The following is a 15,720-nucleotide window of genomic DNA, read 5'->3' as shown; positions in this document are numbered from 1 at the left end:
CCCCCACCACATTGCAATGTAACACAAAGAAAAAGAAAAAGAAAGAAGGAAATGCGAAGATATCGATGACAACTGATGGAAAAACGCGGCAGAGTTGCTGCAATGTGGTGCTTCCGCCAATCGTAAGTGCCCATAAAGCAGTGCGTGCGGGAAACAGGCCAGGAGAGAAGAGAAACCCACGCACACAACCACACAAAGCAACGGCACTAGATGGCCAAGCAATCTGCACAAACCTCATCGGCCTGGGTGGCAGTGCTCACCGCGCTTGTCGTGGGTCTGCTCGCCTTTGGCGTCTCCTTCTACCGCCACCACCACCCCACTACCTGTACCCTCCCCGCCTCTACTTTTTTTATAATTTCTTTGTTCGATTTATTGATATTTTTTATGCGCGGCAGGCGCGGTCGGTGCAGACCTGCCGCAGTACGGGGAGGTGGACCAGGCCCTGTTCGCGTCGCTGGCGGCCGCGGTCGGCCCCGGCCGCGCCTTTTGGAAGCTCCGGTCGCTGCCCATGACCGTGGCCTCGCCGCTCACGCCCTCGGGCGACGAGCAGAGCGACGCCGCCCTGAAGCAGCGGAAGGTCGAGGAGGACGAGCTGCGCGCGCACTCGATCGATCACTCCTACCACGAGGCCTCCATGCCCGAGGCCGTCGTCTACCCGAGCACCACCGCCCAGGTAGCCGCCGTCGTCGCCCTGTGCCACGAGCACCGCATCCCCGTCACCGGTACGCGCACGCACCACCGCACACGCATCACCGCACACGCATCACCGCACACGCACACGCACAAGCTCACATTGTTTTGATTGTGTGCAGTGGCGGGCGCGCGGACGGGACTCGAGGCCGGAGCGGTGCCGGAGCTGGGCGGGGTGGTGATCGACGTGTCGCGTATGGACGCGGTGCTGAAGCTGCACCGCGAGGACCTCATGGTGACGGTGCAGGCCGGCATCCGCAAGTCGGCCCTGGCCGAGTGGCTCAAGGACAAGGGCTTCATGTTCATGGTCGACCCCGGCAGCGATGCCACCATCGGCGGCTACGCCTCGACCGGTGCCAGGTGCTCGTCGTGTGTGTGTGTCGTGCGTGTGCGGTGTGTGTGAGGTGTGTATGCGTGTCTGACATTCCGACTGCGCGCGCAGTGGCACGCTGTCGATCAAGTACGGCACGATCCGTGATAACGTCATCTCGATGAAGGTGGTGCTCCCGACCGGCGAGGTGATCGACACTCGCTCGCGTGTCATCAAGTCCAGGTGCGCCGCCCCTACACCACTTTCGTTCGAAGCTCGATGACCGCATTCCCACTCTTACTGTGTACGCGTGGTGTAAAGCGTCGGCTACGATCTCAACCACTTGTTCATCGGCTCGGAGGGCACGCTGGGCATCATCACCGAACTCACCGTCAGGGTGCGTGCGCGTGTGCGGTGCGCGTGGGGGCGTGTTGCGTGCTGTGTCGTGTCGAACGACACTAAGCCGTGACGCCAATCGGGCCAATTGCTTCTCTTCATCTGCAGATACGATCGGTGCCGCGAGCCGTCAAGGCGGGTATCCTTCTGTTCGACTCTGTCGCCAACGCTTCGGCGGCCGTGGTTGCCTTCCTGCACGCCGACCTCCCCTCCCTCGCCCGGTACGGCCTCGTATTCTTCGCATGGCGCCGCACGAGGAGGAGGAGGAGGAGGAGAACGCGGCTGACGCTCGTGTGAATCTATGGGCAGGTGCGAGCTGCTGAACATCGAGGCGCTGGCGGCGGTCAACGCGTTCTTCAACAAGACCTACGCCCTCACGCCCACGCTTTTCCTCGAGTTCCACGCCCCCACCCGTACGACACGCACACGACACACGCGACACACACGACACACGACACACGACACACACGACACAGAACACACGACACACGACACACACGACACAGAACACACGACACACACATAACGCACACACTGACGTGGGTAAAATGCGAACGTGGGCAGTGGAGGAAGTGGAGGAAGAGGCCAAGGTCGCCCTGTCCGTGGCCCAGAGCAACGGCCTCAAGTCGCACATGTTTGCCGACGAGGAGAAGGAGCGCGACGCGCTCTGGCACGCCCGGCGGTCGGCCTACTACGCCTCCGCCAAGTACCGCAACGACGTACGTCGCAAGCCGTGCATTCCAATGCACATTCCATCACAACTCACGCACTCCTTTTATCTCGAATGTATGTGGAATGTGCAGTTCGGGCGCCATCAGATGCGGCTGTGGGTGACCGACGTGTGCGTGCCACTGTCGCACCTGGCCCAGGTGATTAGCGAGACCGAGGCCGACTTTGCCCAGTCGGCGGTCAAGCTGCCGTGCCCAATCGTGGGCCATGTGGCCGACGGCAACTTCCACTGCCTGGTGCCCTTCAACTCGACCGACCCCTTCGAGGTGGCCGAGATGCGCCGCCTCAACGAGCGACTCGTCCAGCGCGCCCTGGCATTCGAGGGCACCGCCTCCGGCGAACACGGCGTCGGCATGGGCAAGATCGACGCCCTCTACCAGGTACGCTGCGCGTGTGCGTGCTTGCGTGTGGGTGTGGGTGTGTGCGTGCGTGCGTGCGTGTGCGTGTGCGGTGGTGCGTGCGTGTAGGTGTGATATGCGAGCTGATGTATTGTTGTGCAGGAACGTGGCGCGGTGGCGGTGCGGGTGATGGTAGACATCAAGCGAGCACTCGATCCGCACATGGTCATGAACCCCAAGAAGCTCTTCCGCCTCGAGAGCTCTCCCTCTTCATCGGCCGCCACAGCTTTTTAATTATTTTGTTCACCACACCAACCGCCCTCTGCCACGCTTACTGCCACCTTAAAAGGTTGCCTTAAAACCTGGAATTACACTTTGAAGAAGAAGATAAAAGCAACAGCCAGGAACTAAAATCCACTTCATTATATTATTCACTCTCTTTGGATATTATGGCTTCCGTTTCTGAGCTGGTACTGCTCCATCCCCTCTCGTTTTATTATTGCTGTTAATATTATTCTGGTGCAAGATTAATAAATGGAGACTGATCGAGGTGCGTGAAGGCAAATGAGGTGAAGCCCAAGATGGCCGCCACCACGCCGGCTGGCCTGCGCATTGGCGGAGCGGCCCTCCCCTTCATTCAACGTACCTCTCTTCTCTTTTACCCCCCCCCCAATTCGTTCTTTTTCCTTGACGCCCGCTGGCCGGTGTCTTCTGCGTCGTCGCGTGTGTGCGGTTGTGCGTGTGTCGTGGTGTCGTGTCGTGTCGTGTCGTGTCGTGACAACACAGAAACGATGGTGGACAAGATATTCGAGAGGACGGAGGCCGAAGGTCGCGAGCTCACCCTCGAGGAGGTGCTGCTGCTGTCCGACGTCGAGGACGTGCTCTTCGAACTCAAGAACGGAAACGAACGGCTCGTCAACTTGTACCACCCTCCCTCCCTCTTCACCCACGTGCCTGCTCTCTCTTTCTCTCTCTCTCTTCGTCTTGGGCTCACCACCGCACACGCACCACGGCACGCAACGCACAGTTTGAATGAGGAGGAGATATTGGAGCAGCTGCTCGACTACGTCAGCAATTTCAATCAGGTGAGGAAAAAGAGGGAAGACAATGAATTCGCTCGCGCGCTTGCACCTTGGCTCGCGCTTGGTCCTCCCCACTCCTAAGCTAACACACACATATGAATGTGTGCTAGGCGTTCAGTCCCAACGCCCTGCGCGCCAAGGCGGTCACCCAGGACGAAAAAGAGCTGGTCGAGCTCCGCATCCAGTACGCCTTTGACCCGCCCGTGTGTGCGTGTGCGTGTCCGATGGTGGTGGAGCGTGTGCGATGCGGTGGCGCTGAACGACTCGGGGGGTCTTTCCCTCCCTCTCTCTGAAGGTGCATCCACACGAGCTGCGAGATCTTGGCCCTCGAGGGCACCGAGGCCTCCATCTTCACCGAAGAGAACATCGAGCGCATCCTCCACTTCCTCTTCTCCTTCGTCGCCAAGGCACGACACACCAGCCCGCGGTGTCTGCGTGTGCGGTTTGCGCGCGTGTGCGCTTGTGCGTGTGCGTGCGGTGTTCTTTTTTGCTCAACGGCCGTTGTGTTGGAGCAGGAGGACGACACGCTCGAGTTTGACGACGAGCGCAACGGCGTGCTGCCGTCGCAGGTGTCCGCCATCCTCCAGGTCTTCATCGTCAACAACCCCGAGAATGTACCCCCCCCCTCACACACGTCCTTCATTCTTTTTCTTCCCCAGGCGCTCACATCCGCGCGTGTCGTGCGTGCGTGTGTCGTGTGTCGTGCCGTGTGTCGTGTCGCGTAGGTGATTGATTACCTGATCGAGCGGGAGCCCAAGAACTTTGTGAAGTCGTTCGCCGAGGGCCTGCACCAGTCGGAGGTGTCCAACCTGCTCCTCTCCATCCTGTGGCTCCTCTCGCCCTCGCCCGCCAAAGTCAAGAGCGACGGCCCGCCCTCCGGTACCCGGCTGCTCCCCCCCCTCCACTCGCCCACGTCAAACACTGCCAACTGACGTGTGTGCGGTGTGCGGTGTGTGCGTGCGGTGTGTGTGTGTGTGTGTGTGTGTGGTGCGAGAAGAGATGCGAGTGCTGGCGGCGGAGTCGTTCAATCAGTGGCTGGCCAGCGGCGAGTTAGTGCCCACGATCATCCAGGTCCTGGCCGACCCGCAGGCGCCCGAGGCCTCGGGCCTGGCCGGCGAGGTGCTGCAGGAGCTGATCGCCCTGGCCGGGAGGCACGTGACCAAGGGCATCGACACTCCGCTCATCTTCCAGCAGTTTGCTGCCGAGAAGAGCCTCGCCGTCCTCGTCCCCTGCATTCTCGAACTCAAGGTAACGACACAGTGCCACGACACAGCACACAGCACACAGCACACAGCACACAGCACACAGCACACAGCACACAGCACAGCACACAGCACACAGCACACAGCACACAGCACACAGCACACAGCACACAGCACACAGCACACAGCACACGCGACACATGTGAATCGCACACGCACGGTTTAACTCCGAGATGGGCGCCTAGGATCCCAATGCGTTTTCAGCCGGTGTGGCGGTCATCCTCGAGTTGCTCAAGTACGAGGCCATGGCACAGAAGAAGGGTGCGCCATCCGCTGTGCGGCGTGTGCCGTATGTCGTGTGCTGATGGATGGGCGCGTCGCCGGCCGTCAGGTCCATCGCGGGAGCCTTCGCCTTTGTGGAAGCTCATCGAGAAGGACCTGGACAAGGTGATCGACAAGCTCAAAATCAGGGAGCCCAAGGAAAAGTTTGGCTTCGTCCGCCTGCGCGTGCTCGGCTTCTGCGGTCGCCTCGTACGTCGCCTGCCTCCCCCCACTGCGCCCCCACCTGGTCGCCAATATCCACGGCCAACCACCACCGCACCTCGTGCGTGTCGTGCGCGTGTTTCACGCGTGTGTCGTGTGTCGTGTGTCATGTGTCGTGTGTCGCGTGCAGGTGGCGCAATCGGCGAACCCGCAAAACATCGGCTTTATCCACGCGATGACCAAGCTCAACTTCTGGAGCGTGATCCTGGACCTGTTCTTCACCTTCGTGTGGAACAACTTTGTGCACAACGTGGTGGAGCGCATCCTCGCCGTCGCCCTCACCAACCCGCTCCTCCGCGAATTCAAGCTCACCGTACTCCTCTCCTTTCCCCTCCTCACCTTCAAGCCACCACCCAGGATTTACCAGTCGTGTCGTGTCGTGTGCGTGTCGTGTCGTGTCGTGTTGCGCGTGTGTTATTGTGTTGGCTGGGGTGCGGACCAGCTGCTGCGAGACCTCAAGCTGGTGGACCGGCTGGTCGAGGGCGCCTCGCGCACGGACGTCGGTTACGCGGGCGCGCTGGCCACGGTGGCCACCACCATCATCAAGTCCTCCGCGGGCGATCCCCAGGTCTCCCAGTACCTCGACGGTACCCACCCACCCACCCACCCACCCACCTCCCTCCAATCACTCTGGCCTCCCCGAGCGCTGACCGCACCACCGCACACGCAGGGCATGAGGCCTGGCAGGCGTTCGTGAAGGGTCCGCTGTCGGTGATCCGCACCACGCTCGAGACGCGCGAGTCGACGTTCCCGCCGCCCAAGGACCAGTCCGAGCCCGGGTCCGGCGGTGGTCGTGGCCGCGGTCGCGGCCAACCGCCCGCGCCAGGCGGCTCCGGGGGTCGTGGCGCGCCCATGCCCGGCGCCACCAACGGCCTGGGCCGCGGCCGTGGGTCAACCATCCAGCCGTCGGGTCCGTCCGCCCCAGGTGGTGCGCCGTCCGTCGTTGCTGGCGGCCGTGGTCGTGGCACGGGTCGGGGCGGCCCCATCTGAGGTGATGTAGAAGAAGCTTCATGGTGTGGCCGTGGTGCAAGCCAACATGTTTACACTTGTTTTGTGATGTTGCAGAACATGAACAGATCAGATGTAAAAGAAGAAGTTTATGTGGAGTGGGTGGGTGGACAAAGGTGAGAAATGTGTGAAAAGAATGATCAAAGGGGAGTGGCAGCCTCAGATGAGGGTGGGGCTGGACTGCTGAGGCGGGTGGGCGAGCACGTAGTCCACGAACTTGACGTTCTTCTTGACACGCCTCAGGCTCTTCTCCAGCGGCTCGTTCCACCCGCAGCTCTGGCACCGCACCGTCACCGACTTGGTCGCCACCTTCTTGCCGGCGCCGGCCCTCGTCTTCTTCGCCTTTGCCGGGTTAGCGCTCGCTGAAGAAGGCGGAGAAGAAGAGGAAGAGGAAGCGCCCAGGAGGGCCTCCTGGCCGCGCGGGGAGGCCGGCTTGGAGGGATCGGCGACGATGTCGATGAGCTCGGGCAGCGCGCACGACGGGCACATGACGAAGCTGGTCAGGAAGGCGCGGAAGCAGAGGTTGATCTTGTCGAGCGTGAAGGTGGCCGGGTAGAGCGTCCACGACGTCTGCGTGGCCGAGCCGCCCTGCTTTGGTGCGGCCGCCTTGTCGCGCTTGACCGCAGCGTTCAGGCTGGTGGCCAGGTACGTCGCCAGATCTGCAGACGCAACGCATACGAGTCAGCGCGACACGACACGACACACACACGAAAGGAGTGGCGGCATTGGACGTACAGTCAGCAGAGGTCTGGAGGTTGTGGGCCACGGTGTCGAGATTGGTGAGCAGGGCGCGCTTGCCCTGGAAGGCGACGACGAGCTGGTGCGTCTGGTAGCGGTAGAAGGGGTCGTCCTGGCACTCGGGATCGATCGCCAGGAGCCGGCTCGTGGCGGGCGCGCTTATCACGTAGGGCGAGAGCTCCATCTTGTTGTTTGTTATGGGTAGGTCGGTGGTTGTTGATGTCGTTTTAGTAGTGCAGTTGTTCAGGTCTTCTCTTCGCGTGCCAAGCCGAGACGTCGTAGTACGAGTGGGTGGAATGCAAGCACGAAGGGAGGGAAATGGCCATCGAAGTCTGGTGTCTGATCTTGGTGGATGTAGTGCAAATCAAATGCAGGGAGAGAGGAAGCAATGAGATTGTTTGGGTTGCCGTGACTTGCGAAGTGGAACGAGGGGCCCGTGGAGAAGGGTTTGCAAAGAAGCTGGTGGTTGGGGGGATGTTGCAAGAACTGCATCGGTGACCTGTCCCCAATAAATAGATGTGTGGGGTCGTAGAAAAACGCAAGAAGACAGAAAAATAGATTTTTCGCTGCATGGAGCCTTCGCGCCAAAAACCAAAACACGATTTTGATGTCTGTTTCGAAATCGCAACCCAATTTTTGTTCTTCTGCAGCCCAATGCTTGCACAGTCTGAGTTACATCTTTGGGGATTCTGACGCGTATCGTTTGGCATTCAGACGAGGTGGACTTGAAATTCCTGTGAACATGTGTGCGATCCGCAGAATCCTGGCGGGCCGGCCCATGCCATCGAAAATTTGCTCCATTCTTCGTCCAGCACATAATCAAAACACTCAATTCAAAAACAAACATCAATAACACCATGTCAACAAGGCTTAGCGAGATCGACACCTGTGCGGAAACACCAGACGCTGTCAAGTACCTCACACCAGCATCCCACACATATTTCTGTTATTTTATTGATTAAATAATTGAAGCCTTATTATTGTTTTATTTTTATATGTCATTATTGTGGTAGATATGGCATATTTTTATTCTCGTGCACTATAAAAATAAATCCAATTATAAATTTTAATTTAATTCTCGGGCACAAGTGCGGAGGAGACGCTGGCGATAGAGACCGCCGCCCCGGATCCGCTGCTGCGCGAGGACGCCGCAGAGGTGCCGCAGCTGATGGCGCCCCACCCCGATGCCGCCTTCGGGGTGCTCGAAGACGAGGAGGAGGCGACCCGCAAGGGCGTCGGCACCGGTGTCGGCGTCGTGGCCTTCGACAAACTCAAGGAAAAGTGCGTGCGTGTGCGGTCGTGTCGTCGTGTGCGTGTGTCGTGCTGACGTCGTGCTGTGCGTGCGTGCGTGTCATCAGGATTGAATATGTCAACAAGCAGGGCGAGAAGGTGGTGGCCGAGCTCGAGGTGCCGCTGGGCCTGGGCCTAGGCGACGACGCCGAGCGCCAGCGGCTGGCCCGCCTCGAGGAGGAGCGCATCGACGAAGCCCTCATGCGCCGCGGCGGCAAAGCCGGCAAGGGAGTCGATGACATCCGCCGCGAGATCGTCGCCGAACGCGCCCAGCGACTCGCCACGCCCCAGAAGCAGACGCCAGCCCCACCTGCCAAGCCGGAGCTCGAGGAGGAGCTGCAGCTCGAGCGCGACCGACAGGACGTGGCGCGCGACATCGACGCCGTGATGGCGCGTCGACATGACAGGGCCGCGCGGCTGCCGGGCGAAGACCACGACGAGAACGACTGCCACCACGCCGAGGAGAAGGTGACGCTGCAGCTGGTCAACGAGGACCAGCAGATGGTGGTGCAGGAGCTGTACAGCGGGGTGCTGGACGACCACGCCGAGCTCGAGCCGGCGCTGGACGAGGCGCGCAGCCTCAAGTCCTACTTTGGCGAGACGCTGCACGAGGCCAACGAGGCCCGGCGCCGGGCCGACGAAGAGCCCGAGCGCAACCGGCGGCTGTACTACCGCGAGCACGGGATCGACGACGACGAGTGGTCGGGCGCCGACGCGGCCGAGCTCACCGACGCGCGGCTGCCGCGGGCCGACGCGGCGGCGGCCGGCGTGCGGGACCTGGGCCTGGTGATGATGACCGCCGAAGAGATCGAGGCCGAGCGCTACAACGCGGCCGTGGCGCGGGACCGCAAGCGCCAGCGCGAGGAGGTCGAGGCGCAGGGCACGCCGGCCTTCCCTGCCAAGCGCCGCAACAGCCTGCGCGGGGTGCTGGCGGCGCAGATGCAGCGCGACCGCGCTCGCGACGCCGCCGAGAGCGCGCATGAGGAGAAGCTGGCGCGGCTCGGGTGCTCGGTCGACACCCCCGCCGCGGCCAACCCCGACATCGACGTACTCGCCGAGGAGGACATCTACGACTATCCCGCCAACGAGTCAACGTACGCGCGTGTCGTGTGTGTCGTGTGCGGTGCGCGTGTGTTGTTGGTTTAGGTCTGACTTTAAAAAATGGGTGGCGTGGTGGCAGTGTGTACTACACGTACGGGGCGGAGCAGCTGGACTATGGAGACATGGACCAGCGGGACCAGGGCGACTACGACACGCTGCGGCCGTTCGACGGCGATGATGACCTGCTGCGCGAGGAGCGGCATGAGGACAAGGACGCCGAGCGGGACGGCCAGCTGGTGCTCGGCGAGGTGCGCGAGGAGGTCCTGATGCTCGAGGGCTGCCAGTCGAATCGCAAGCTGCGGCCCGAGCCACCGTCCGACGACGCCCAGGTGCGCACACCACCCTCCGCCAAACGAACCAACAAGTTGGTCTGACTCTGAGTTGTGTCGGGTGTGGCGACGAGCAGCCGTTGGTCAGGAAAGTGGAGCGGCTGCCGGCGGTGCGACACACGACAGAGACGCGCGGGAGTCGCCGAACGCGAGGCACCAGCGCTTGACTGACCCCAACCATAAACTTTTGTTTCTTCCTTTTTTCTTGTTTCGTTCTTCTCGTAGAAAGCGTTGGAGCGCGCACGCTGTTGTGCTCAACAAACTAACAAACCTGTGCCAAGCAAACATCTCACGTGAGGAGGATGAGCGGACAGAAGTCGAGAGTGTTGCGGGTGGCGGAGGTCGCCCCGGGCGTCATGACCGACAACTCGCTGGTCTACATGCACCCCGACACGATGGACGCGCTGGGCCTGTTTCGCGGGGACATAGTCTTGCTCAGGGGGCGGTTCGACAAGGCCACCCTGGGCGTCGTCCTCTCCGTGCCGCCGGAGGCCCAGGCGGCCGGAGCGGGTCCGGACCAGGGCGAGGTGCAGATCTGCCCGGCCTTCCGGCTCAACCTGGACGCCCTCCCGCACGACCACATCACGCTCGAGCCGCGGCTCGACGTGCCCTACGGCACCAAGATCGACATGCGGCTTGTCGCCTCCACCCTGCCTCCCGGTACGCACACGACACACGGACCGACACCACGCGACACGCGCTCATGAAACACGCACGACACGCTACGCAGGGGTAGCATCGAGCGTGTGGGCGGAGTGGTTGCGTGCCTACTTTCTTGAGTCCTTCCGACCGCTCCACAAGGGCGACATGGTGGTGATCAACGAAGTGTGGGCCGGGGAGCGCGTCACCCTCGAGTTTCGTGTGACGGGCATCGAGGCTGGAGACTGCTGCATCGTTGGACCCGACGCCGAGCTGCACTTGTTTGTTGGACCTTGACAACCTTCAACAACACAACTCACCATTCATGTAATATTACGAATGCTACACAATACCAATGTTCTTGTGTGATGTGATGTGTGTTGTGTGTTTGCTGTGTGGCACGTCGAGTGTTGTGTTACCAGGCTGGTGTTAAAGGGTTGGGAGCATGGCGGCGGCGAAGAGGAAGAGCTTGCAGAAGAACATGCCGGCGCCGGTGGCGAGGGCGGCCGGGTAGGCGCCGCAGTGCTTCACCGCCACAGGCACGAGTTCGTTGAGCGAGATGAACGACATGATCCCCGCCACCATCGCCAGCAGGAAATGCAGCCTGCGTACATCGCAGCATTCAGTAAGTGCGTGCGGTGTGCCGTGCGTGTGCGGTCCGTCACCTTTCTTCTGTGATGAAGGGGTGAAGGAAGAGGCCGGCCACGATCGCGCCCAGCGGCTCGAACATGCCGGTGAGGAACGGGATGGCGATGGTCCAAAACCTGCTTCGCGTGGTGTAGGCAATCGGCACCGCCACGGCCAGTCCCTCGGGGATGTTGTGCAGCGAGATCGTCAATGCCAGCCCCACGCCGAAGCTGTCATGTTCGCCCCGTGCTGGGCGGTGAGCATCGCACACGCACACGCACACGCATACGCACACGCACACGCACACGCACACGCACACGCACCACGGCACGACGCACACAGAGGGAGACGCACCTCAGGCCCTTCATAGTGGAGAGGTAGAGGGCCACGCCCTCGGGGAAGTTGTGGATGCTGATGCCCAGGGCCGTGATGAACGCCATCCGGAAGAACACCATCCGTCGCTCCTGCTTCTCCCCGCTCTCTCCACCAGCAGCCGTCGCCGCACTCGCAGCAGCACTGCCGCCCGCCGACATCGCCTCCATGGCGCCGAGAGAGAGTCCGGTCTCCGGATCGCATCCGGCGTCATCGCGTTCGCTGCTGGTCCGTCGCACGAGCGACCGCCGAAGCGCCGATGATGAAGGGGATGACGATGAGGCCGTGCGAGAGCTCGCAGGTGGTGGTGATGATGGAGTGGTGGTGGCGGTGGAGGGGGGGAGTGTGGAGTGTTGGGCGCCTAGGTAGCCGGCCAGGGCGTTGGAGAAGGGCTGGCTGGGGTCAGGGACGAGCCGCGCGATGGCCCAGAAGAGGACCGCACCGCAGGAGACGCCCACGAGGGTGGCGGGGAGGCCCAGTACGTGGGCGGCCTCGGGCACAAGGTCGAACAGGGAGAGGAAGAGCATGACCCCGCCCGAGAAGGCTTCCATCTGCCCCACCAGCTCCTCACCCGGCGATGCTGTGATCGCGACCGCACCGCACACGCACACGCACGCATCACCGCACACGCATGACACGGCCGACGGCCCAGGTTGGTCAGCCAGGGGGAGGGGGAATAAGAGGGGGGAAGAGCGCACCGAGGAAGGCGGCGATGAGGCCACCCAGGCCGGTGCTGAAGCCTGAGATGAGTGTGAGGGCGACCGACATGCCCATGCCCACCACCGGCGGAGCTCCTGCTGCTAACCCAGGTGCCTGCTCCATCGGTTCACAAGTGTTGTGATGCGGCTACACCAGAAAGCCAGAAGTGGGACGAAAGCAAGTTGACGAGATTTTTTCGAAAAGAGAAATCGATTTCCGAAATGCTTCCGAAAATTTCAAGAGCGCGAGATCGTGTGCCATCTGCTGCTAATGGGAAGCTCATCTTTGATCGTCGAAAGCTTGTTCTGGCCTGCCTGAACGCATAGTAGCTCAGAAATCGACGCATCACATACGATGGCAACAAGTAATGGTGAGGCTGAAGATGGCGAACGGCGACGATTGTTGGAGTCTGCTGGATCGCTCGATCTCGAAGGGGGAGGCACGGGCGACGTGATGGCGAAAGAGCATCCAGCGAGCGGGACCTGCCTCACGGCACGCATGCGAGAGCGACTGGACTTCATCTGGTCCGAGATCAAGTGATATTCGCAGTACATCATCCCCATCGTCATCTGCAACGTTATCCTGGTGGTGGGGCTGGTGGTTGTCATCTTTGTCTTTGCCTAGAGACGTAGATGATCTTTTTTGATGGATGCACAAGCGTTGAAGATGAAGAGCTTGACCTCAATTTCGCATGAAATGGTCTTGCTGTGAAAGAACGCTCCGCACCTGCACCATCCACATCTTTCAATAAATCGATGTACATGCTCTCCTCCTTTCGGCCAGCAAAGAATGAAGACGAAACATGACGCGAAAAGAACGAAAGGGAGGTGGTTGCGGCTGCTGGTCATCTTTTTCCGCTGCTCTACCAACTGAGCTACCACCGGTGTGTTCACAATCCGGTGGAGAGGAATCGAACCTCCGACCAACGGGTCTACAGCCTTCGAAGTACCAGCGTGCCATGCGCACCCCGCTGCCCAACAACGCCACAAACCACAAACACGACGACTGCGCGACCAACAACACAATTTGTACTGATTTGCTGGAACCACAACCAGCACGTCGGTGGCGGTCAGTCGAACTGGGGGCTCTCTTCGTCGGGCAGGAGTACGTCCTCGAAGGTCTCGGTGGTCAACAGGGTCATCTGCTCCTCGCAGAACAGCTGGTCCAGCTCGCCCGTGTTCCCGACCGGCCACGCCCCGCCAGCGGATGCGTCGGCACCGAGCCTGTGCATCGGTTGAGCCGCGGCTCCGCGATCGTAGGCGCTCGCCGGTGGCATGTCATCGTCGCCTTCGACATCGTAGCCGTCGTCGTACTCGTTCAAGTCCAGCACGCGCGCTGCGTCGTTGTGGCTGAGGTGACTGATGTAGGCGAAATCGCCCTCGTTCAGATCCAAGTCGTTGGCGTAGGGGTTGGCGTTCCCTTGATTCGATAGCCAGGGAGGGTGGTTGGGCTGCTGTTGGTCGAGCAGGTCGTCGTAGATCGCAGCGATGGCGTATTCTATGTCGAGGGGCTCACGCGTGACGACTTCGTCGCACCCTGCGACTCGAGGCTGCGGGGCCTCCGGCTGCACTTGCATCGCCCCGAGCAGGAAAGAGACGTAGGAGCCCAGGGCATCGCCCTGTTCCCCTTCGAACTCGTCGACGACCGCCGATGCGGCACCAGCGCCAGCAGCGGCGGCGTCAATATCCGTGGGCTGCTGCGGCGGCGACGCTCTGGGAAGGGTTGGCTCGAGCGTCATCGCGGTATCGACCGGTGAGCGCGGCCGTGTCGCGTGCGCCGCCGCCGAGTATGGGAGATCGAGTATCTCGATGGGGTTGTCGTACTGGGACGGGCGCGCGGGCGGAATATCGTCGGAAGGCGAGGTCTCCCCATCAAGGGAACGAAGGTGGAGCAGCAGCCGCACGCGCATGACCTTGAGCTGGTGCAGCATCGTTACATACCTATTGCATCGACAGCCACAGTCAGATTTACACGCGCGCGCAAGCCACAGCAGCAAGAAAGAAGGATCGCCTACTTTGGCAAGTCGCTACAGATGGCCATCTGCTTCTGGTTGAGAACGATGAGCTTTTCCTTCGAACTCGGGAGCCGGACCTCTTCGATTAGTCCCACGCCCTGCGTCAAACAAGCCGAAGAATTTTCAGGTGAGGCGAGAATGGAACACGGACGAGCCAATACAAGTTTCAGTGATTGGGCGTGTGCGGGTGTACCTTGAGGACGGACAATATGGTGGACGTGCGGCGTCTGTTGATGGAAAAGCACGAGCTGATGTGTGATCGTGTCGTGGGACCTTTCTGCAGCAGCGCCACGATTTGGGCGGCCAAGTTCTTGGTGGCCTTCGTCCGTTCACTCGGGTCTACAATCACGAGAAGAAGCGGTGCAACGTCAGATGGTGGAAGGTCACGCTACACAGTCACGACCGAGCACACGATACGCACCCAAATCCTCGGAAGGCATGCCAGCAAGGCACCCGGTCAGCTCGCTCAGGGCAAGAAGCTCGCCGCTGGCCCAATTGGCGAGTGTCAGCGCCTCCTCCACCGCGTTGCTAAGATCCTCTTCAGCCGTCCGCCTCGCCAGAGCCGCGAACTGTTCGTCTAGACATAGCACGACAACAACAACAACACCAACATCACGGCGTGAGTACCATCTTGCGTCGCGTGCACATGCTCACACGCAATCAACAAACACGTACCCCGCACGCGAACGGCCGCTTCGGCACCTGCCTGCGGGGCCGTGGGTCGTGCAGCCAACAACACGACGAACTGTTCCTCCCTCTCGTAATCGAGGAGGTCGCCGTCTTCGCTCGGCAGGGGTTCGAGCCTCGTCCATCTGCGAACCATCGGCTCGCACTGGTCGGCGAGAGTCAGTCTCTCGCTCTGCGGCGGGTGAGCGACGACTCCCTCCTCCATGACCACCTCGTCGTCGGCACCTTCCAGCGCCGCAGGGTCGTGGCCACCCCCCCAAACGGGCGCAAGGGTCCCGGTTCCGGGGATGGGGTCGAAGCAGTCCGGGTCGGGTCGGCATGTCCGCGTCTGCGGCGGCGGCTGCTGCTGTTGGGCCCTTCGGGGCTTTATACCGACGGCGGCGGTTGCAAACTCTGCAGGCGTAGTCGTGGCCGTCGGCGCCAGCTTTGGCTTCTTGCGCGGGGCCGGGTCTCGTTCGCATGAAGCTCTCGTTCGCGTGGCCTTGGTCTTGGTGCCCGCCCTCCTTGCAGCGGAGACCTTACCGCGCGCATCCTTCTAAATATATAAGTAATATACGATATTCAAACATTATTGATGTATTTCTTCTACAGAAAGAAATTTAAGTGTAAAGAAATGGCGTGGGCGGTACCTGGCAGGGGGGTGGCGATGGTGCACAGCTGAGTGGGTCCGCGTAGTGGGAGGGCGAGAGGGGTCTCTTGACGTCCTGCATCGCACTGGCGGTCGTAGAGCTGCCAGAAGCGACTGCGTGTAGGCCCTCATCGCATGCCAACCCACTTCGCGACGACGACAACGACAACGACAACGAGTGGTAGTACGAGGAAGTAGGAGCAAGCGGAGGCGAGGGCGGCAGATCGAACAAAGGCTGAAGCGGTAGAAAGCTGGGATCGCTGTCGGCGCCCCACATCGCAAGCAGTTCGTTCGGAGA

At 61.1% G+C, this 15,720-nt stretch overlaps 5 protein-coding genes and 1 pseudogene across 5 annotated transcripts; 3 read left to right on the top strand and 3 right to left on the bottom strand.

Moving 5' to 3' along the window:
* Positions 1–210: 210 nt before the first annotated feature.
* ACA1_065050 lies at positions 211–2,757 on the top strand (annotated as a pseudogene).
* Positions 2,758–3,044: 287 nt separating this feature from the next.
* On the top strand, positions 3,045–6,280 carry ACA1_065040 (SIT4 phosphatase-associated protein; the record flags this gene model as incomplete). Its single annotated transcript, XM_004339682.1, has 13 exons — positions 3,045–3,105; positions 3,250–3,385; positions 3,491–3,548; positions 3,656–3,729; positions 3,841–3,982; positions 4,061–4,159; positions 4,271–4,424; positions 4,543–4,793; positions 4,993–5,068; positions 5,139–5,278; positions 5,421–5,603; positions 5,733–5,877; positions 5,961–6,280. The coding sequence occupies 13 exons, from the start codon at positions 3,045–3,047 to the stop codon at positions 6,278–6,280; spliced, it is 1,839 nt and encodes a 612-aa protein (XP_004339730.1).
* Positions 6,281–6,457: 177 nt separating this feature from the next.
* On the bottom strand, positions 6,458–7,220 carry ACA1_065030 (uncharacterized protein; the record flags this gene model as incomplete). Its single annotated transcript, XM_004339681.1, has 2 exons — positions 6,458–6,957; positions 7,034–7,220. 2 exons carry the CDS (start codon positions 7,218–7,220, stop codon positions 6,458–6,460), a joined length of 687 nt encoding a protein of 228 aa, XP_004339729.1.
* A 673-nt stretch (positions 7,221–7,893) lies between these two features.
* On the top strand, positions 7,894–9,927 carry ACA1_065020 (uncharacterized protein; the record flags this gene model as incomplete). The annotated part of the gene is given in 6 exon segments (XM_004339680.1): positions 7,894–7,949; positions 8,126–8,317; positions 8,395–9,420; positions 9,507–9,756; positions 9,834–9,866; positions 9,883–9,927. 6 exon segments carry the CDS (start codon positions 7,894–7,896, stop codon positions 9,925–9,927), a joined length of 1,602 nt encoding a protein of 533 aa, XP_004339728.1.
* An 897-nt stretch (positions 9,928–10,824) lies between these two features.
* ACA1_065010 (metal cation transporter, ZIP subfamily protein) lies at positions 10,825–12,168 on the bottom strand (the record flags this gene model as incomplete). The annotated part of the gene is made up of 4 exons (XM_004339679.1): positions 10,825–10,999; positions 11,061–11,252; positions 11,377–11,974; positions 12,093–12,168. 4 exons carry the CDS (start codon positions 12,166–12,168, stop codon positions 10,825–10,827), a joined length of 1,041 nt encoding a protein of 346 aa, XP_004339727.1.
* A 994-nt stretch (positions 12,169–13,162) lies between these two features.
* On the bottom strand, positions 13,163–15,504 carry ACA1_065000 (uncharacterized protein; the record flags this gene model as incomplete). The annotated part of the gene is made up of 6 exons (XM_004339678.1): positions 13,163–14,033; positions 14,108–14,205; positions 14,301–14,446; positions 14,529–14,684; positions 14,783–15,311; positions 15,424–15,504. 6 exons carry the CDS (start codon positions 15,502–15,504, stop codon positions 13,163–13,165), a joined length of 1,881 nt encoding a protein of 626 aa, XP_004339726.1.
* Positions 15,505–15,720: the final 216 nt, after the last annotated feature.

The sequence above is a fragment of the Acanthamoeba castellanii genome, assembly GCF_000313135.1.
Source record: "Acanthamoeba castellanii str. Neff unplaced genomic scaffold scf7180000084599, whole genome shotgun sequence".
In the NCBI taxonomy this organism is placed as follows: domain Eukaryota; phylum Discosea; order Longamoebia; family Acanthamoebidae; genus Acanthamoeba; species Acanthamoeba castellanii.
Note: the sequence above shows the minus strand (reverse complement) of the source record. Positions and strands in the feature narration are given on the sequence as shown.